Source organism: Phyllostomus discolor, chromosome 8 (genome assembly GCF_004126475.2).
Source record: "Phyllostomus discolor isolate MPI-MPIP mPhyDis1 chromosome 8, mPhyDis1.pri.v3, whole genome shotgun sequence".
Taxonomy (NCBI): Eukaryota; Metazoa; Chordata; class Mammalia; order Chiroptera; family Phyllostomidae; genus Phyllostomus; species Phyllostomus discolor.
The window spans coordinates 103,256,262-103,277,493 of NC_040910.2; the positions used below are offsets into that span (position 1 = coordinate 103,256,262).

The window sequence follows — 21,232 nt, forward strand, 5'->3', positions numbered from 1 at the left end:
GTGTAGGTAGACACACTGTGCCTCCTTGCACAACCAAAAGAAGGACAACAACAATTTAAAAACAAAAACAACCAGAGCCGACAGAAAATTGAACTGTATGGAAGTCCCACAACCAAGGAGTTAAAGTGGACACATTCATCCAGATCAGTAGGAAGGGCAGAGTCGAGCAGCCGGGCCGAGAGGGGTCGTGACAAAGTAGTGGCTGGCGGACCTCAGGAGTGCAAGGTGGCAGCTGGCAGACTCAGTGAGGCAGTGAATTGTAGAGGGGCGCAGCGCACAAGGCAGCTGGTGGACCCGGTGGTCCCACATTCTCGTGCAGATAAACCAAGTGAAACTGGGGAGCCAGACAGACCACACAACCCAGGGTCCCAGCTCAGGGAAATAAAGCCTCAAAACACCAATTGAAAACACCTGTGGGGGTTGAGGTGCTGGGAGAAACTCCCAGCCTCACAGGAGAGTTTGTCGGAGAGATGCACAGGGTCCTAGAATGAACACAAGTTCACCCACCGGGAAACAGCACCAGAAGGGCCCAGTTTGCTTGTGGGAAGTGGGGAAAGTGACTGAAATTCGGCAGAAAGCAGAGCAAGTGCCATTGTTTCCTCTCAGACCCCTCCCCCACACACAGCTTCACAACGCAGCCACGTGGGTTGCCCCACCCTGGTGAACACCTAAGGCTCTGCCCTAATACATAACAGGTGAGTCAAAATGAAACAAAAAAAAAAAAAATGACCTAAACGAAAGAACAGATCAAAACTCCAGAAAAAATGCAACTAAGCAACAAAGAGGTAGCCAACCTATCAGATGCACAGTTCAAAACACTGGTAATCAGGATGCTCACAGAAATGGTTGAATTTGGTTGCAAATTCGATGAAAAAATGAAGGCTACGCTAAGTGAAATAAAGGAAAATGCACAGGGAACCAATAGTGATTGGAAGGAAACTGGGACTCAAATCAACAGAGTGGACCAGAAGGAAGAAAGAAATATCCAACCGGAACATAATGAAGAAATAAGAATTCAAAAAAATGAGGAGAGGCTTAGGAATCTCCAGGACATCTTTAAGCATTTCAGCATCCAAATTATAGGGGTACAAGAAGGAGAAGAGGAAGAGTAACAAGTGGAAAAGATATTTGAACAAATAATAAAGGAGAACTTCCCCAATCTGGCAAAGGAAATAGACTTCCAGGAAGTCCAGGAAACTCAGAGAGTCCCAAAGAAGTTGGACCCAAGGAGGAATACACCAAGCCACATCATAATTACATTACTCAAGATTAAAGATAAGAAAAGAATCTTAAAAGCAGCAAGAGAAAAGCTGTTTGTTACCTACAGGGGAGTTCCCATAAGACTGTCAGCTAATTTCTCAAAAGAAACTTTGCAGGCTAGAAGGGATTGGCAAGAATATTCAAAGTCATGAAAGGCAAGAACCTCCATCCAAGATTGCTCTATCCAGCAAAGCTTTCATTTAGAATGGAAGGGCAGATAAAGTGCTTCCCAGATAAGGTCAAGTTAAAGGATTTCATCATCTCAATCCCTTATTATATGAAATGTTAAAGGGACTTATCTAAGAAAAAGAAGTCAATCAAAGCTATGAACAGTAAAATGACAGCAAACTTACAATTATTAACAACCACACCTAAAACAAAAACAAAAATAAACCAAGAAAACAGCTAGAACAGGAACAGAATCACAGAAATGGAGATCACATGAAGGGTTATCAACCCTTCCCAAGGAAGTGGGAAGGGGAGAGAAGGGGAAAAGGTACGGAGAATAAGTAGCATAGATGGTAGGTAGAAAATAGACAGGGGGAGGGTAAGAATAGTACGGGAAATGTAGAAGCCAAAGAACTTATATGTATGACACATGGACATGAACTAAAGGGGCGGGGGATGTGGGTGAGAGGGAGTGTGAGTGAATGTGGGTAGAGGGGAGTGAAGGTGGCAAATGGGACAACTGTAATAGCGTAATCAATAAAATATATAAAAAGAAAAAAACTTCCCTAATTTGGTGAAGGAAATAGACATACAAGTCCAGGAAGCACAGAGAGTCCCACACAAGATGGATGCAAAGAGGCCCACTCCAAGATGCATCATAATTAAAATGCCAAAGATTAAAGACAAAGAAAGAATCTTAAAAGCAGCAAGAGAAAAGCAGTTTGTTACCCAGAGGGGAGTTCCCAGAAGACTGTCAGCTGATTTCTCAAAAGAAACTTTGCAGACTAGAAGGGACTGGCAAGAAATATTCAAAGTCATGAAAAGCAGGGACCTACAGCCAAGATTCCCCCACCCAACAAGGCTATCATTTAGAATCCAAGGGCAGATAAAGAGCTTCCCAGACAAGAAAAAAACTAAAGGAGTTCAACCTCATCAAACCATTATTATATGGACTGGTAAAGGGACTTATTTAAGAAAAAGATCAAAACTATGAACAATAAAATGGCAAAAGTACGTATCTATCAACAATTGAATCTAAAAAACAATCTAAGCAAACAAGGACAGAGACAGAATCATGGATACAGAGAACATTTTGATGGTTGCCAGAGGGGAGGGGGTTTTGGGGGAATAGGTGAAGAGGGGAGGGGATTAAGAAGCACAAATAGGTAGTTACAGAATGGCCATGGGGATGTAAACTACAGCACAGGAAATGGGGCAGCCAAAACATACACATGACCCACGGACATGAACAATGGTGTGGGGATTGTCTGAGGGAATGAGGGGTGCTGGGTGGAGGGGGCAAAGGGGAAAAAATCAGGACAACTCTAATAGCATAATCAATGGAATATAATTTAAAAAAAATTTTTTTTAAACATTAAAAAAAAAGAAATTTAGCCCTGGCTGGTATGGCTCAGTGGATTGAGTGCTGACCTTTGAACTGAAAGGTCGCTGGTTTGATTCCCAGTCAGGGCACGTGCCTGGGGTGAGAGCCAGGTCCCCAGCTCAGGGAGCATGAGAGGCAACCAACCGATCGATGTATCTCTCGCGCATCACTGTTTCTGTCCTTCTCTTTCTCCCTCCCTCCCCCTTTCTCTAAAAAATATAGAAATAAAATCTTTTTTTTTTTTTTTAAAGAGTTCACTCAGGCAGAGCATTTGGAACTGTGCTGGGACACAGCCCTCGTGAACATTGCCCGCCCATCCCTCTGCTTTCCCACTGTGCCCCTCCGGCAGGCCCCCGGAAAGGGAGCCTCTCCACAAAAACGAGGGGGAAGCTCCCTCCAGTGCTAACCCCACCACCCCCCTCAGATCAGAATGCAGCTCCTGCCCGCCCCTGCCCGCCTCCCAGCTGCACCTGGCCTGGCTCCCAGAGACCAATTTTGGTCTTGCCCCACTTGCCCCCCCGGGCCGGGTGGAGCACCCCCAGGATCTCCAGCGTCCTGGCCTTCCGGAGAAGGGGCAGAGCTGAGGAGAGTGGCAGCTGCTCTGCCCTCCCTGCTTTGGGAAAGAAATAGCCCTGGAGCCTGGGTCTCCTCCCCGGGCCGAGGTCGGCACAGTAGGAACCTCTGTCGGGCCAGATGGGATCCGCAGAGATGGCAGAAAGACAAGGGCTCCATGCCCCAGCGGGCCGGCAAGGTCCCCGGAACTCCCTGAGTGTCTTTTCCTTGTCATAACCAGCAAGGACGCATTTCTGAAAACGTGCCCGTGGATGTGTGTGTGGAACATCACACTTGAACCTTGTTTTAGGAGGGGGCATTGAAAGGTGAGACTTCATGCAGCAATACAGCAGCTTGTGTGGGAGTCATCTGTTGCAGGGCTGTTCGTGGTTACGGCCTTATCTCCAACCCCCTCCCAACGCCGCTCCTCCCAGAAACAAATCTCTCCCAAAGGCCAGGGACTGGGCCTGACTTCCTAGGCTGGTCTCTCCCCGGAGGGTGGGCTGGGGACCTGGTCCTGGAATCCCGGCCACTGCGGCTCTCACGGGGGCTCCTTCTGCAAGGCGGGGCTGAGAGAACAGGATCCTGCCCCTGTGGGTCCCAGGAATCAGAGAGGCCTGGGTTTCAGAGTCGAGGGGAATTGAGGGCTTTCAACATGAGCCCCTTCCTGTAACGATGGAAATGGCGCCCTGGCCGGTGCCTCATTGGGTTGGAGCATCTTTCCATACACCAGAAAGGTGGTGGGTTCGATCCCTGGCCAGGGCACATACCTGGGTTGCAGGCTCCGTCCCCAGTCGGGGCGCGTACCGGAGACAGCCAATGGATGTTTCTCTCGCACGTCAATGTTTCTCTCTCTCCCTTTCTTCCTCTCTCGAAAAGCAATGAACATATCTTGGGGGAAGATTTTTTTAAAAAGAAAAAGGAAACGGCTTCCTGGCCACTGGTTAGAGTCCCTCAGTCTGTCTGTCCGGTCTCTTCCCAGCACCTGAGCTTGGATGAGGCTTTAGCCTCTTCCGGCGTCTTCTGGGCTGGATGTCCCCTCTCACACAGACCAGGCTTCCAGAGAAGTGACAGGGCTACAAAACTGTGGGCATCTTCCTCGGACAACTATGTACTCTTCTCACTAGAGGCCAGGGACTGCAAAAATAATGTCTTCAGTTCACATAAACCGTGGGGAGACGATGCAACAACAAGCCTGCTGTAGCCGGAGCCGTGAGAACGGAGACAAGCGGGGTTCTCCCACACCCACCTGCCCCAGGGAGAATGGGATGAAAGCACGTGGCTGCCTTACGGATTTCTTCGGGTAAAGACTGCTTCTATTTCTCATTTGGGGTTTAAAGCTTGCATTTATATTCTATGTCAGGCCTGTAGCAGTGACAGGTAGTTCTAAAACTCTATAAGGGAGGTAAACATATGAATGGATCATCATAATACTACATGTATGTGTATACATGTATACATATATACATATACACGCATACATGCATATACACATATAATTGATTCTGGTATATATCATGTAAAATAGAAGCATATGAACAAGCTCTGTAGGAATGAGAAACTTCAGAGACAAATAGTTAATTTGGGTATTGAGGGATGAATAGGAGTTCATCCTGGTTTACACAGCGGGTGGGGAGGCCATTCCGGGACAGGAGAGCACAGCATGCATTCCTGATCCCACCCTCCTAAGTAGCCTCTGTGCCCAGGAAGGTGGGCAGAGGAAGGGCCTAGTGTACACCTTCAGGGAAGGTTGGGAGAGGAGGCTGCAGAAGTTCCATCCTAGGAGGGCCAGGCCAGGCAGGTACCACTGTGGGCCACACAGAGCCTTTGAAGGACTATCCCTCTGAGGCCTAGGGACCCCTGTGTAGGATGGGGGGATACATTCACAAGTCCGTGAGAAGCTGAACCGGGGAGAAGCAGGACTGGAGACAGAGCGGCAGGTCTGAGAGTGGGTTAGTTAGAGTTAAAAATATAACCTGGGGGGAGAGACAGGGGAAGGGAAAATTGTCTGCCTTTTCTCTACCTAGTGCCGCCCTGGGAACCTGGGACGTACATGCTCAGTCGGTGGAGGAAGGTGGCTGCGCAGGCGGACTGAGCATCCGTCTAAGCTGGCCAGTGCTGGGACAGGAAGCCGCAGGGACATTCGACATGCAGCCGGTTCCCACCTTACAGTGACACCCCTCTGTCTGAGGGGACAGAGAATGCACACACAAACAGGCCACCTAAAGGTGGCTGTGAATAACCTTCTCCGACCCGCACGCCATCTGTGAGAGCAGCAGGGGCTGGGGGCTGGCTGCGCCCGGCCCTGGCTGACGGAGTTCTGTAAGAGGAGGTGTGGCCGCAGATCAGTGAGGGGCCAATGAGGGCACCCCCGCCCCCTGCGCCGTGTGTGCGCACACCCTGCCTTCTTGCCTTGCCTTCCCTTCTCTGCCCACCTCACCAGGACCCCTCCCCACCTCCTTCCCGGAGAGCTTGCCCCAGCGTCTGTTTGCTTGCTTTATGATACCCAATATGGTCCATCCACGGGACAGCTGGATGTTTGGGGGAAGTTGAATGAAGTGGTACTTTGGGGCTGGGGAGGCCATCAGAGGTCTCTTTGTAGAGGCTAATAAAAGTATGACCTCGCCCTGGCTGGTGTAGCTCAGTGGATTGAGCGCGGGCTGCGAACCAAAGTGTTGCAGGTTCGATTCCCAGTCGGGGCACGTGCCTGGGTTGCAGGCCACGGCCCCCAGCAACCGCACATCGATGTTTCTCTCTCTCTTTCTCCTTCCCTTCCCTCTCTGAAAATAAATAAACAAAATCTTTTTAAAAAGTATGATCTCGTACACAGAAAAATGAACGCCCCTCTGCCCCCACACATGGGATTTTGCATATGATTTTTAAAAATTGTATTTAAATTGTTGTTGCAGGTTTTGCATATGATTTTGAGGACCTGGAAGCCCACCTTTCAGCAAGGGGGGTGGGGGTCAGGATGCTCCAGCTTGTGGTGGGTCGGAGAGTCTGCCCCAAGGAGGGGCCAGGGTCCCCTTCCCACCCTCGCCCAGGGAGATCTTGAGGAGGGGCCGTTTGGGTCAGGGGGGAAGCACAGCCCCCCAGCCAGCGCCCACCTGAGAAACACTGAACTTGGGGCGGAGCGGTCTGCCAGGGAACCGGTCTGCCAACCAGTTTAACCAGGGACTGGTTTCGACTCCGGAGTTCAAAGGCGCTGGGTGCACCCTGTCCTTCTCAGCCAACAGCGGGAGCAGCGGCCTTAACCCTTTCCCAGTTGTGCCTGGGGCAAAGTCCAGGCTCTTTGGTGCTGGAAGGGGTCTGAATATCCTTGGGGCATGAAACAGGTGGAGGTGAACTTGGCTACACTTGGCCGGCAACCAGGCACCCCGAGAGTGGGGAAACTGAGGAGAGAGGCTCCCATCTTCCCCCAACCTCATGCTTCCCTTGGGATTTCCTCCTCCAGGCGAGGCGGTCCCTGGAGGACCCTGGCTTCTGGGTAGGTGCAGGGGCACTGCGATTGGATTACTGGGGTAATGAATATTCATCAGCCCAAGCCGGCCTCTGCTTCTGTTTACTTAGCCGGGAGGGGCTGGGTTTCAGGTTCACCTTGACTCCTGGAGGCGCAGTGAGCAGGTACCCGCTCCTCCACCTGTTTCTCTTGCACCTGCTGCACAGCTGCTCCTACTCGGCTCGCCTGGACTGAGCCTTGTCCGGCTCGGCACCCTGGCGGCACCCCCAGCTCCCCCAGGCTCCCCTCCGGGCAACACCTGTGCTCAGCTCCTTCTCTAGGGAAGGTCTCACCTCCAGCCTGCAGCAGTCAGGATCACAGGTACAGGCAGACAGAGGGTGGGCAGGTGGGGAAACCGAGGCACAGGGCACCCCGTTCTGCCTCCACAGCTGCTGAGCCCAGCTGGGAAGCAGAACCCAGGCATGCCAGCTCCCACCTCTCCCTAGGTGAGCAGGCAGCATTCAGGACTCGTCCCATTGGCTTCTTGGAGTTAATCCAGGCCTCCAGCGGAGCTCCTTCTGGGAAAGTTTCACTCCAGAGCAGTCCCATTAACTCTTGCTGAACTGGAACCTTCCAGCTCCTGCCCTCCAGCCCAGAGGCTGTTTCTGGCTGGTAGGAGCCTCTCCCTGTTCCTGTGGAGGGTACCCCAGTCTTATCCCGAGTGGAGAACGTCCACAGGGGCCCTGCAGAGGGCTGAGGGCCTGGGGCGCTGGGTTTCGTCTTGCAACATAGAAGCTGACTGGTTCCGTCCATCCCTCTACCCCTCCACCTTGCCCCAGGCAGTGGTTAACTTGGATCAGCTAGGAAGGAGCGCTCCCTGGTCTGGGCAAGGCCCTTAGGGCAGCTCGAAGAATTCAGCGGGGGTGGTGGGGCCTGTCCAGGGGTGCCCACATGCTGGCCATTGTGCTGGCCGTCCTAGGCAAGGGGCGGCGGGCTGTCCCGTGAGGCCCCGAGAGGCTGGGCTCCCAAGCTGAGCAAACAGCGGAGGTGCAGCGGGCCTCCTCAGAGGCAGATTTCTATCACTCCACGAACTGCAGGCCCCCAGGGCAAGGGCTGAGCCCTCAGCGTGGCCTGCTCAGGGCCCGGCACAAGCAGACTGCAGGCCATGTGTCACCAATTACGGGATCTGCTCAAGATCCCAAGTACGCCCCCGCTCCCAGCCCTTCCAGCCTCCTGTGATTAGGCATGGGCGTGTGGCTGTAGGCACCTTGTTCTTGGCTACTTTGGGGAGCTGGGAAGTTTGGCAATCACTTCCTTCTTTCTTTTTCTTTTTCTAAAAGCAAGGCAGATTTTACACCCTCTTGGAGTAACTCACTATTTACAAGAATCTTATAGTTGGCTGGATTATTCTGCAAAACAAATAACTGAGCTGTTTTGCAAACTCAGATTTCCATAGGTCAGGCTTGCCTAAACGGGCAAATACCTGCTTACTTGTGCTGGAATGTTCTACACAGAGGGACAGCAAAGCCCGGCCAAAAGTATTCTAGCAAGACCAGAGTTCAAGCCGGGAGACCAGGGTACCGAGGCCTTGGTGCCGTGGAGGCCAGGGCAGGGTCCAAGGGCCGTTCCCAACTGCATGGTTTCCCGACAAGGCCCCTGTGGTCTGCCCCTCCCTGCCGATGCCAACCTGAACTACCCGTGAACGCGGGTGTATTTTAACTGGCACAGGCACACGCCACTTCCTCCAGTGCAGCTCGGCAGTCAGCTGATTACTGTTGGTTCAGGGGCTGGATCCTCTGCTCCCCAAGTTCCTTGGCAGCCCCGGGTGGGTGAGGGGGGCGGGGGGGGGCCGGTTGTGGCAGACCAGGTAACGTCCGGGGCACGCACAGGCTAAACAAGCGTCCTGTGCCTCCTTCCCTGCCCTCCTCGCAGCTCCTTCCAGACGCCCACTCTGGAACGCCGAGTTCTGTGCAAGGCCGTGCTAAGCCCAGGTGGGGCACGCTGCCAAAGCAAACCTCTCAGGCTGTCCCCTCGGTGCGCTCACCTCTCCAGAGTGCCCTGAAAGTATTTATCTGGCCCTCTCAGCCTTCCCTCACTTCCAAGTGGGAGCTCCCCTGGGTTCTTTTGCCACTTGAGCTCAGCTAGAGGGACGGAGCCGGCAATGTGGGGTCTGCTGTCTGGACAGAATGGTGAGAAGGAGTTGGCTGGGTGTGTGTTCTGGGCTAGGAGACGGGTGTATTGGGGAGGGGAGGGCAGGGGACAACAGCGAGGGGGCAGGTGGATGGAGGCACTCAGCTCATTCCAAGCCTAGACCAGCACCCTGCTTTCATTTCTCCTGAGTCTGATATGCTCTCCCTCTAAAAAAAACCCCCACAAACTCTGTACTCACCATGGAAAACCTGGAAATCAGAACAAGGGACGGGAGAAAGCATCCCACATGGCTTCTACGTTAAGAAAGCCGCTACTAATCATTTATCATATTTCTCACAGGTCTTTTTAGAAAAGGTAGCTAAGACCATCAGTTTTGGAAGGGAGGTGATGTGTTTGCCCACGCTTGGGTGGGCTGACCACCCATCCAGCTTTCTGAGGCGCTGTGGCTACTGCCCCTCCTCCTCCCTCACAGCCACAGCCACAGCCACAGCCACAGCCCGGAGTCCCAAGACCCCTCGGCGGGCGCAGAGGTGCCTGGACTTCTCACCACTCTGCCTGCCTTTGCGTGGACCTCAGTTCCTCTGGTTTCCCGTCTCCTTCCGCCTCACACACCCCGCCTGTCAGCGGCGTCCAGGCAATGTTACCTCCCAAAATGTCCACTTGCTCAGACGGCACCTTTGTGGGGATTCACCATGGTGAGCCTCCATGGCGAAGTCTCACCCAGGGCACATCACTTGGATGTCAGGCCTTTCGGCCCCCACAGCGCATCTCTGTTGGGCAGCCGTGTGGGGAGTCCGACCTGTGCTAACCACACCTCACAGGTACCTCGTGGCTCCACCAAACCTCCTCCCAAACTTCCAGCTCCCCTTCCAACTTCTGTCCCCATGGAAGCTGGGTGCGGGAAGGGACTCACCCTTCAATAACTCATTACCATTATGGTCAGTTGTACTTCGCAAGGCATATCTGCTCCTGTGGGCAGACGTCAATGTCAGAGCTGAGTATGAGGGCTGGAAAGGACAGATGAGGATGCTGAGGTCCAGAGAAGTGACCTGCTGGTTGAGGCCACCAAGCTGGAACGGTCCCCAGGCCTTCCCACTCCCAGCCTGAGGTCCCGCTCCCTTAGAAAAAAGCCCGGCAGCGTCTGTAGTATTGCTGGTCACCACTGGGAAGTCCAAATTACTCCGAACGACAGATCCTATTAAATGTCATAATGAATTCCAAGCAAAATGCACAGGGTGTTTCCATCCAGTTGCCCATCTGCTCAAAGGATGTCAAAGGCCTGCAGCCCCGGGGCACCTGGAAGCTGGACGCTGCACGGCAGTGGCGGGTGGTTTTCCCCACGGTCACATCCGCCAGGCTCCGGCCGCTCTCCCATTGACCTGTACTTGGCCACCCCTTCCCCAACTCTCCCTTCTTGCTCTCTCCAAACACATTGTGTCACTGACCTGAATCCTAGGCTCGCTCTGCCCCTCCTTTAATTCTTTTAGGCCTGGGCTCTTCAAATAGCCTGTGGTTAGGGGTCTAGACAGGGCTGCCCCAAGGCCCTCCTGTCTTGCTCCCACTGACCCCTTTCTCTCCCCCCACCCCATGCTCCTGCAGAAAGCCCCCCCTCCACTCAGGGAGCGCCATGACCGAAGTTGGTTGGTGGAAGCTGACCTTCCTCCGGAAAAAGAAATCCACCCCCAAGGTGCTGTATGAGATCCCGGACACCTATGCCCAGACGGAGGGCGGCGCGGAGCCCCCGAGGCCTGAGGGCGGGGACCCCAACCATGACTTTAACACCCGCCTGGAGAAAATTGTGGACAAGAGCACAAAGGGCAAGCATGTCAAGGTCTCCAATTCCGGCCGCTTTAAGGAGAAGAAAAAAGTTCGAGCCACCCTGGTGGAGAACCCCAACCTCTTCGATGACAGGGAGGGTAAGGGACAGTGAAGGGGGCCGCGGAGGATGCTAGCACCTCCCTGCTCCCTGCCGCCGCCGGGCGCGCCGACAGGAGCTTGCCACGCTGGCCTCTGTGGCCACAGCTGGAGCCGTGGGGGCAGCTGTGCCTACGGGCAGGAAACGTGTGGTTTTAGGTTTGTATTCATGTGACCCAGCTCTCTGGGAAGCCTGGGAGATCCCAGGGTCCTCCCACTGTCCCCCCACCACACACAAAGGCACTCCAGTTCAAGGATGACAAGCTCCACCCGGGAAGGACAGCCTTCCTTGAAGCCACATCGGGGGCGGGCAGGGAGGAGGCCACGGAATGGACAGAGGGAGCCCGTCCGACTTCACTTCCTCCCAGGGCACGGGGTCGAGGGTGAGTAGAGAAAGCCGCTCCCTCTGCTTTCTCTACCCATGACTGTCCCCTGGACCCATTCTGGGGGTGCGTTGCCCAGAGGCCACGTGACGGGGGGTTGATTCCAGGAACCAGAGGTCTCCTGAACTTGAGCTCACCTCCTCGCGCGTGTGGGAGACTTGCTGGAACTTTGCCTCTAGTTCTTGCAGGGGGAGGCGGACCCTGACACGTCCTGGGGGCGCTGCAGAAGGCCAGGTTAGGGACCCCACGGGCCCAGATTAGCGGAGGGGTGAGGAGGCCCTGGTGGGAGCCGGAAGCAGCCGGTTCTCTCCCCTCCTTCCCTGCTTGTATTTAAGACGATCGGCCCCAGCCATGAATCCCGAAGCCTTGAATTTTGTTTAAAAAAATAATTGTAGGTTTCTCTCTCTTTGTAATAAACAATGCTGCAAAAGCAGAGAACCTATTTATACGCTTTTTACGCCTGCTTTGCACTCATTGTTTCTCATGCCTTTATCTCCCTTCCTGTAAGTCCATTGGAACTTGGTGCTTAAAGTGTTCCTTTCCAACTTCAGAGAAGGTCCCCAGGTGTCCGAGTGGAGTAACTGGGACACTGATCTCACCATCAGGCACCCTCAGCATCAGGGGACAGAGAGATCAGAGGAAGGAGCTCATGACGCCTCAGCGGTCAGTTCCTCTGGTCAACAGACAGGCCATCGGGGGAGCCCAGAGAATGGAGCAGACCTGTGGTGACGGACCCTGAGTCGCCACGGTTGGTTTGGGATGGAGATGCAAATTCTGGTCCCACCCCTTAGTAGCTGGGTGGTTTGGGAAACAAACAAACAAACAAACAACTCTGAGCCTCGGCTTTGCCCTCTATAAAGGGGGCTGTGATGACAGGGATTCCACGGGGAGCAGCCGGAGTGCAGCGCCGCGAGTAGTCCTGTGGCAGGGGCTCAGTGACCGTGGGCTCCCTCCCCCCTTCCCTGTATCAGGGAACTGCGCCCCAGCCCACAGGTCCCGTTTAAGGAAGAGGAGAGACCACACTCCTCATGCTGTCTGTCGGGTCTAGATCTTTCTCAAGCCGCAGAAGCTGGGAACTGGGGAAAAAAAATGGGCGGATCTCTGGAGCTCATGGTGGGAACACGGAGGGAGAGACCAGACTAAACAATGCGGTCCAGCAGCTTCCAGGTCACTCCCTGTAGGCTGCCGGGCCACCTGCACCCCCAGGAGCTTTCCCGGGAAGTGTATTAGCTAACAGACCGCACAAGGGGACCTCTGTCAGGTGGCCTCACTCAGGGCGGGGGAGCGGTGAGCATGAGTGAAGGCGACCAGGAGCTGGAGGGAGGGAAAGAGGACCTTCTGCCCTTACCCCTCCTCATTGCCTGGAGCTTCCTAGGGTCTCCTCAGTCATCAATCCATAAAGCCTCCCACGTGGGGAGGAGCAGGCTCTCCCCTACTCCAACCCTGCCCAGGGTTCGTACCTGATGTTTACAGAGGGGTTAACGTGAACCAGGCCCCGTGGCAAGGACTCCCCAGGGTTTCGTATTTAATCCTCTCATCCCCCGAGCCAGGGGCTATCACGAATTAGTCCCAGTTTCCAGGAGAGTTAGCTGAGACTTGGAGAGGCTGAGTCACTCAACCGAGGGCCCACCCTCGCAGCCGCAGCCGTGGAGAAGCTGGGACTGAAGGCAGACCTGGCCTGAGCCTGTGACCACTGAGCCGCACGGCCCCTTCCACTCTCGATTTTCTTCTGCTTAGGGGGTGGGAAACTGAGGCTCCGGACAAGGAAAGGAATGTGGTCACCTTCTGCTGAAGGGGAGGAGGGGTGAGAGAGGGCAAGGCCTGAACCCCGGGGCTCTGGGGGGTGAGCACCTTCTGAGGGTGCTGCAGACTGGGACCAATGGGGGGAAGCCAGCCAGCTTGGAGGCTGAGTGTGCCCTGAGCCCCCCCGGATGGTAGGGACCTCCCGCTCTAGCCTGTCCCCAGCTTCCCTGACACGAGGGTGGGGGATGGGGCTGGGCCCTGGGCCACGGACCCCACTGCGGCCTATATGGACCTAATGCTGGCGCCACGCTGCCGCCAGTCCTCTCTCAGGTGAGAGGGTCTGCGCACCCCTCCGCCCCGTGCGTGCGACCATGCTCCACGGCCCCACAGTGAGGACCGCAGGAAAACCCAGGGAGGGTGCACATCCCCCCCCCTCCCCCGAAGCTGGGTATCAGTGGATGCGTAGGAAAGGCCAGAGGGAGGTCTGCCTGCCCAGAGGGTCAGAGCCCAGGGAGCCCCGCGTTTTCACCAGGCTGGAGAAGGAGGAACCGAAAGCGCAAATATGCGCAGGAGCCAGGGAGAGGCTATGGGTTATCGACCACAGTTTCACTGGGACTCAACCCAAGGGGGAGGGGGAGGTAGGAGGGGCCGATGGACTGGCCTGCGCTGCCCAGAAGGGGCCAACCTCGGGCAGCGGGCTCCCCCTGCTGGACGCCCCACCTCCCAGGAGAAAAGTACGGAGTTGCTTAAATCCCCTACCTCACCTCCTTCCCCCGGTTCCAGGCGAGACCCGGCCAGATTGAACATTTACATCACACACTTCCGATGAACTTTTATTACAGATTTGGCAAAGCGAGCACTGGACAGAGAACAGGAAAGGAACTGCTGAGACCAGGCTCACAGCTGGGGGGAGGGTACACAGCTCCCGGTAACACGAACAGGACAAGGTGGGCGAGGTCACCCCGACACCCTCTCCTGCGGGCTCCGGGAAGGTTAGCCGTTGCGTCTTCCTGCACTCAGGCTTAGGGGGGGAATCAACACGGAGAGGGAGGCCCTTGGAGGGCTGGTCAACCACAGAGACGCCGAGGTGCACGCCCACAGCGGGAATGGAGCCGTTCACAGAGTGGTCAGTTCAATGCCAATGTGTGCAAATAATAGTTCTCTTATCCTGACTTAGTCACAGCAAACATTTACCCAGCCTGGCTTTTCTCCACAGCCGGTAGGCCACTCATCCGGGATGTCCCTGGTCACCAGACGTGTGCTCAAGGAAAGCAAGTACAGTTCAACACAGGCCTTGGCCCAGCGTTGTTGAAGAATCCAACGGGGGGCGAGGGGGCGTGACAGGCAGCAGTTCAGAGGTCGAGGCCAGGGCAGCAGTCGCCCTGGGGGGTTGTGTTAAATGCAGGATGGGATTCGAGGGGGCTCCTGATGATACCAGTGCTGCCCACCACACAAGGAGCCAGACCAGGGGGTAAAATCTTGGCTGCAGAGTTCTCTGGGGAGCCTTTAAATTTCACAGAGACCCGGCTGCACTCAGAAATCTTCACTAACGGGAGGATCCAGGCATCATCAGGATTTTTAAAGCCCCCCACTCTCCCCGGGCACTTCCAGTGTGGATGGAAAACAGGGACGGGAGGAGCGGATGTCGGGGTAGTCACCAAGGCATAGTCTCTGTAATTAGTTTGATACCTGGAAGTTAAAATCAATCAATCAATGCTGTTCATAAACAAACATGAAATGTAAAGCTTGATTAAGATCTTCCTGGCCTGTAGGCACCAGCACAGGAATCCTTTCCACAAAACTCCTAACTGCGATTGAATACTTCCAGTAACAGCACACTCACTACCTAACGCTCACTACCCACCCCCTCTCGAAGTCTCTCCCCGTATTGAGATGAAATCGATTTCTGGGTGATAGTCACCTTTGGGTCCTTTGGAGCTACAGAGAATAAGTTTAATCTTTTTCCAGGTTCCTGCACTTCAGTCAATGGAAAGCAGCTATCGGTAGGGTCAGTACTATAAAAATATTGAATATCTAGTAATAAATAAGTTAAGGTTCTTTTATTTGCAATCAACAGAAATTGATTCAGCTATTTTATGTAAACAAAAAAAAAATATTTTAGAGAAGGTGTTCGAGGCAGGAGGAGGCCCTGCACAGCCCGGGCATGGGAGGGGGGACCCAGGGTCGCTGAGGGAGCTGCGAGAGCAGCAGCCAGGGCCTAATGCTTCTTGGCTGCCACTAGTGACTTGGCTACAATGACGCGTCATGCTCCGGGTCACTCCATTTCCAATATCAAACAGTTGACAAGAAACACTGAGGGGCTAGGTTGGCTCAGGGGCTTACGCCGGCACCAGTCAGCTTTGGCTGGTATGGCTCAGTCACAGTGCTAAGTCGGGACTGCTGGGGACCCACCCAGCCGCCAGCAGAGGGAATCCCATCCGCTGCTACCTCTAGCAGGGGTGTCCAAACTGCGGCCCACGGGCCGCATGCAGCCCAGGATGGCTGCGAATGCGGCCCAACACATCATAGATTTACTTAAAACACTGTGAGATTTTTTTGTGATTATGTGTCACAATGTATTTAACATGTGGCCCAAGACAACTCCTCTTCTTCCAGTGTGGTGGAGAGATGCCAAAAGGCTGGACACCCCTGCTCTAGAGAGAGCTATCCCAATCAATGATTGTTAAAATCAAGAAAATCATTGTGGGGTTACTTTCCATTTGTGACCCTCTGTGCCTCTGTCCCACTCCATCAGACAGCTGATTAGGAGCCAGGTAGGTACAGGGTGCTTGAAGGGTAAACTCTGAAGAGCCCCAGAGACAAGGAGTGGGAGGGAAATACGTTGGCTTCAGAAGGGCCTGGCTCCTAACCCCACACCCTCCCTCAGCGCCCGGTCCCGGCCCCAGCGGGCGCCGCACGCAGCCCGGGCATCAGGGAGCAAGCCTCTCGTAGAGCCAGCCCCCCTCCCCGCGGTGGGTCATGGGCCCCAAGGAGTCGTCTCCTGTCGGGAGGCTCCGCCGAAAGACAATCCGGTCGTGCAGGCGGTTGGTCTGGCCTTGCCAGAATTCTATCACCTGTGGGTCCAGGACGTAGCCGCCCCTACAAAGAGAAGCAGAGGTTTTGGGGCTCTGTGCATTTTTCTCAGCCATGTTACCGCCCCCACCCCGGGGCCCCCCCGAAGAGGTTGCTGGGATGTGTCTCATGAGGGTTGACAGGGAGGAGTAGACCTGTAACTCCACAGGCAGGGTGGCTCCAAGTCAACACAGGGGTCCTGGTGTCCCTTCCTACGTGACTGCCGGCATCACTCACCAGTATGTGGGCTTTGGCACCTCCTGCTCCTGGTAGAGCTTCTCCAGCTCCTCGTTCTTCTTTCTCAGATACTGTCCGGGGGAAGCAGACGGAGGAAGGGCCAGACCTGGTCAATGGTGCATTTAGTAACCACCCACTGAGCCTGTGCTCTGTGCCAGGTGCTGGGGACACACGTGAGCGAGGAGGGCTGGCCTGTTCTCCAGGAACACAGCCTGACGGGTGGGGGGAGGGGGGGGTCAGACAGACAGAGGAGGCCTGCCGCTCCGGTCCCCTCATGTCCCACTGCCCCGGGGAGACCATCCTTCCCACTTGGCGGGAGAGGGCAGGCCCTGGCCTCCTCCCTGGGACACAACCGCTGGGGACTAGCCCGGGCCCTTGACCCCTGGACGACTAAGGGGGAGCCCCACTCACCTCCCGATCGGGGATCACGGAACTCTGGTGACTGACCACAGCCCCAATCTGGCTGCTCTTGGGGCGGGAGTGGAAGTAGCTTGTGGCCTCCTCCTCCGGCAGCTTCTTCACAGGGCCCTCCACACGGACCTGCTCAGGGATGGCCCCGGCTGCATGGCATTCGGTGCCGCCCTCCCTCCCCACCAGCACAGGCCCCACAGCCCCACCACTGTGGGCTTGGACTAGAACAGCTAATTGAGAGTTATTTGAGAGGCAGGATATTTGCCCAGCCCGGGGACTTCCACTGAGCTCATATATAAACTCAGGCCCCTCCCAGTGCAGCCCCCCCTCCAGGCTGTCCTGGGCGTGTTCACTCACCTGCCGGTTTAGGGGCTCCCAGTAGAAGACAAGGGAAGCGAAGGGATTAGAGTCCTGGAAAGGAAGGGAATCCACAGACAGCAATCAGGATGGTGGGGAGGACGCCTCTGGCGTGCAGGGGGAAGGTGGGGAGTCTGCATCGTGCAGGGGGAAGACGGGGAGTCTGCAGCGTGTATGCCAGGCCCACAGGCGACGCACTCCGTGTAACATCTCATTTAAACCCTCACAGGCGGGCCTACTTTTACAGCTGTGCAAACAGGCTCGGAGAGGCTACGTAACATGCCCAAGTTCACACAGCAAGCGGCAGGTCTGTGTTGGAAACGTAAGCCAGCTGGACTCCAAAGTGATGCTTGCCACTTCTCAAACCCACAGATTTGCGAGTTCTGAGAAGTGCACGTTTGGCAGGCAGGGACTCAGGGAGGGTGACTCATTTGGATTTATGAATCGTATGTCCATGAAGTGCCAGCTCTGTACGCCACGCCAGAAGAGGTCCTGGGGGTGTAGCAGCTACAACAGATGCAGCCTCTGCCGCCGCAGAGCTTACCACTTAACCGAGGACACAAACGCTAGTCACGTGATCATAGGAATGCACACTTAGAAACCGAAAAAAGGGCAGGGACGTTGCTAGTTACAACGATAGCAAAAGCACCAGCGGCTGACTCAGTGTAGCAGTCGAGGAGGCCTTTTTGAGGAGGCGACATTGGGGCTGAGACTGGAGGGACAGGAGTGACGCAGGTGAGCAGACGGCAGAGCTGGGGGCGCTGGGAGGGAGCACTCACACGCACGGCAGGGAGAATGGCAAGGGCAGGGGCCCGCGGACCGGGTGGTGCGTGAGCACAGGTCGCAAGTAGGTGGGGTGGGGGTGGCACGAGGTGACCAGTGAGGCAGCAGCGGACTCTGCAGCGCTGAGGATTTACCGTGAACCCTCACCAGCTCTTTTCCCTTGCGGCTCTCGGAGTTAGTGAAGAAGCGGAAGCCGTCCTCGCCAAAGCCCTTCAGCAGCACCATGCGGGCGGAGGGCTTCCCATCTCTGGGAGGAAGAGCAGAGCGCCATGGTCAGAGCCTGTTTCAACATCCTCGCCGCCGCCCCGCCCCACAGGGTGACCGAGCAGCCCTCCGTCTGTGTCCCCTTATTCTGCACTGTCTGGGCACTCAGGGCACCCATCCCCACTTGCCCCTGCGGATTTGTCCTGAACGAACAGTATGACACAGCTGCCTAGGGCCCTGTTAGGGACTGAACTGCGTCCCCCTACAATCTTATGTTGAAGCCCAACCCCCACAGTGTGAGTATTTGGAGATTAGGGACTTTCGGGAAGTAAGTAAGGTTATAGAAGGTCATAAGGGTGGGGCTCTAATCCAAAAGGACTGGTGTCCTTACAGGAGGAAGAGACACCAAAGACCTCTCCCTTGCGCTCCCTGCAGGCACAAAAGGAAGGCCACGTGAGGACCCAGCAAAAGGGCAGCCATTTGCAAGCCATGAAGACAGGCCTTACTGACCAACTCTGACAGCACCTTAATCTTGGACTTCTAGTTTCCAGGGCTATGAGAAAATAAATTTCAGTTGTTGCAGGCACCCTGGCTGTGGTATTTTGCTATGGCAGCCCTAGCAAAGTGGAGAGACTCTAAGGGCAACCACAGCAATAATGCGATCAGCAGGTGCTTAGGGATCACGGAAGGTGTGGTTATATCAGATCCCCTGCCTGGGGCTCTAGGGGACCCAGGGCACAGCACAAGAGCCCTGCCTTCCAGGCCCCCCATTTTAGTGAGGGGAGAGGGGACAAGAAGAGCTGGATAAAAGGCTAATCTGAGAGATGTCTCCATGACTGATTATCAAGTGAATGATACCGCCAGGCATTGTCTACATTTCTGGAAAGAGAGAGAGCTTCATGGAGAGGCCCCGGGAGACACAGCTCTTAAACGGCAGCTGGGAACAGGGTAGGTGGGGAGATGAGGGAGGCAAGGGTGTACAGCGGGGGTGGGGGTGGGGTAGGGGGGTTGTGTCAAAGGCAGAGATGAATGAGGCACTGCATTTCATCACTGAAATGGAATTCAGTGCAGTATGATCTTTGGTTTACAGGTCGGGACACTGAGGCCCAGAGAGGACAAGTCACTTTCCTGCCGCCACACAGCATGTTAATAAAAGAGCTAGAACCATAAATTGTCATCCATCCAACTGAGCTTCCTAAGTGTCCTCCTTCCTCTGTACCCACTCGGGGAAGGGCCCACAGCTGTGCCCACCTAGTACAGGTAGCCAGACACATGGCGTTGGCTTCCCCTATGTCAGGACACTGGACGGCCTCTTCGAACCAGGCAGCGAACTGCTTCACGGGGTCCAGAGAGGTCAGATGAGCCTCCTCAAACGCCTGGGAAGGGAGAGTTTTATTTCATTTAATAAACACAGCACCTATATTGCTTAACGTGTGTGTAGGACTATTCCAGGCACAGCCCAAATGCTAACGCATTCAGTCCTCGTAACAATGACCTCTTCACAAAAAAATGACCCGGAGAAAGGTTGTGTTGGTCCCACATGGCAGGTGGGGATGCGGGGACAAGAAGGTGGAATAACCTGCTGAATCCCCTGGCTAGTGGGGGGGTGATGAATCAGGGTTTCATGTCACGGGTGTCAAACATACCATTTGAAAAGCCTTAACAAAAAAGAAGACTAATTCTGGGCTCAGCCCTTGTAAATTCTCATTCAATGGGTCTAAGGTTTAATGGAAAACCGCGTGTTTAACAAGAATTTCTGGAAATGCTTCCCCCAGGTGGTTCATTTGGTTACAGCGTTGTCCTAATGAGTCAAGGTGGCCGGACCCCCCCCCCTCCCCCCAGTCAGGGCACATACGAGAACCAACGAACGGATGCATAAATACGGGGAACAGCAAACCGGTGTGTCTCTCAATCTCTCCCTCTTTCTCCTTCTCTCCCCCTTCCTCACTCTCTCTAAAATCAATCAATAAAAATTTAAGATAAAAAAATAATGTCTGGAAGTGCTTTGGGCCCCGTTTTAAAACAGGTCTCTTGGTTCCTCTCCAGAGGAGGGAAAAGGAGCTAGTAGCGCTCCCCTGCCTCCTCCGTGCGTTAGTCCCCCTCCCCCTCGCTTTTACTTAACAAACATTTATATGCTGATTGTCCCCGTTCTAAGTGCTTTATGAACGTCTGAGTTCATCACATTCTTGTGAGGTAGGCACCATTACTTCACAGGTGAGGAAACTGAGGCCAGAAAGGTTAAGTACACTGCCCGAGGGGACGCACCCCGTGAACGACAGGATTAAAGCCGCGGAGCCGGGAGACCGTGCCCTTATCCGCCACCACACGCTGCCCCTCGAGCCCATCTCCATCCCGGTTTGCCCAGAACGCCTCCCACGTCGGTCGTCTTTGAACGCCCTTGTCCCACGAGGATAACCCCAAGCCCCCTCGCCCCACGGGGTGGCCGCAGAAACCCCGTGGGGTTCCTCCCACTCCCCCTCCTCTCCTCAAACGACTTGCGACTCCCCGCCCCTGCGGAGACCCTGCCCAGAGACGACACCTCTCGGTCCCCGCGGTAACTCTTGCGCATCGGTCCCAGGTCCATGACAGTTCCACGGATGCACGGGGGACGAAGGTAGTGGGGACACTTGGCCGATCGCCCGAACGTCACCGTGCCGCCCGCAGCCTGCACGTCACGGGGCCATGAGCCACGTGACCCGGCGTCGCCTGGCGCCGGGTTCGGTTGCGTTCGGAGCCAGTTTCTCAGTCCGAAGTCTACCCGGGGAAAGGCAGAATTTGTCAGTCGCCAAGCCTAGGTCCCCCTGAGTCCTCGGAGCCAATGGGAGCCCAGGGTTGGAGGAGGGATACCGGCGCTGGAAGACCATTGGTCTCAGTTTTCCAGAGCGAGGCCAATTACAGCGAGAATAGAGGAGCCCAGCGGCCAATGGGTGGCGCCTCTGGGGGAGGGAGCAGGGAGACAAGGAAATTCTGTCACCGCCGTTAATACGCACGTGGAGGTTTGTTAAAGATATAGGGACTGCTGCTACCCTAGCTGGGGTCGGGGGATGAGCCGCTGGGAGCTTGGGGGTAGTGATCAGTGTTAAGCGGCTGGCCCCTGGTAGGTGCCTAAAAGCGAGCCCAGTGCAGGAAATACTCCCTAGATGGGAGGCTGGTGGCCTGGGAAACACAAATGGA

The 21,232-nt window shown here is 55.1% G+C and overlaps 2 protein-coding genes across 5 annotated transcripts; one reads left to right on the forward strand and one right to left on the reverse strand.

The window, feature by feature from the left end:
* The first annotated feature begins 6,923 nt into the window (after positions 1–6,923).
* On the forward strand, positions 6,924–11,693 carry PRR15L (proline rich 15 like). 3 transcript variants are annotated; one of them, XM_036033826.1, is made up of 2 exons: positions 6,924–6,988; positions 10,554–11,693. In XM_036033826.1, the coding sequence occupies exon 2, from the start codon at positions 10,582–10,584 to the stop codon at positions 10,882–10,884; it is 303 nt and encodes a 100-aa protein (XP_035889719.1). In that variant the 5' UTR covers positions 6,924–6,988; positions 10,554–10,581; the 3' UTR covers positions 10,885–11,693. The 3 variants fall into 3 exon arrangements, with proteins under 3 accessions (XP_035889719.1, XP_028376650.1, XP_035889718.1); XM_028520849.2 differs by having other exon boundaries at positions 6,940–7,184; XM_036033825.1 differs by lacking the exon at positions 6,924–6,988 and adding an exon at positions 8,733–8,992.
* A 2,118-nt stretch (positions 11,694–13,811) lies between these two features.
* PNPO (pyridoxamine 5'-phosphate oxidase) lies at positions 13,812–20,872 on the reverse strand. Of its 2 annotated transcripts, XM_036033827.1 has the most exons (8): positions 20,598–20,679; positions 19,638–19,716; positions 19,310–19,434; positions 18,002–18,101; positions 17,072–17,125; positions 16,715–16,843; positions 16,304–16,374; positions 15,704–16,093 (listed from the first exon to the last, which is right to left on the reverse strand). In XM_036033827.1, the coding sequence occupies exons 3-8, from the start codon at positions 19,330–19,332 to the stop codon at positions 15,925–15,927; spliced, it is 546 nt and encodes a 181-aa protein (XP_035889720.1). In that variant the 5' UTR covers positions 19,333–19,434; positions 19,638–19,716; positions 20,598–20,679; the 3' UTR covers positions 15,704–15,924. The 2 variants fall into 2 exon arrangements, with proteins under 2 accessions (XP_028377226.2, XP_035889720.1); XM_028521425.2 differs by lacking the exon at positions 19,638–19,716 and having other exon boundaries at positions 13,812–16,093; positions 20,598–20,872.
* Positions 20,873–21,232: the final 360 nt, after the last annotated feature.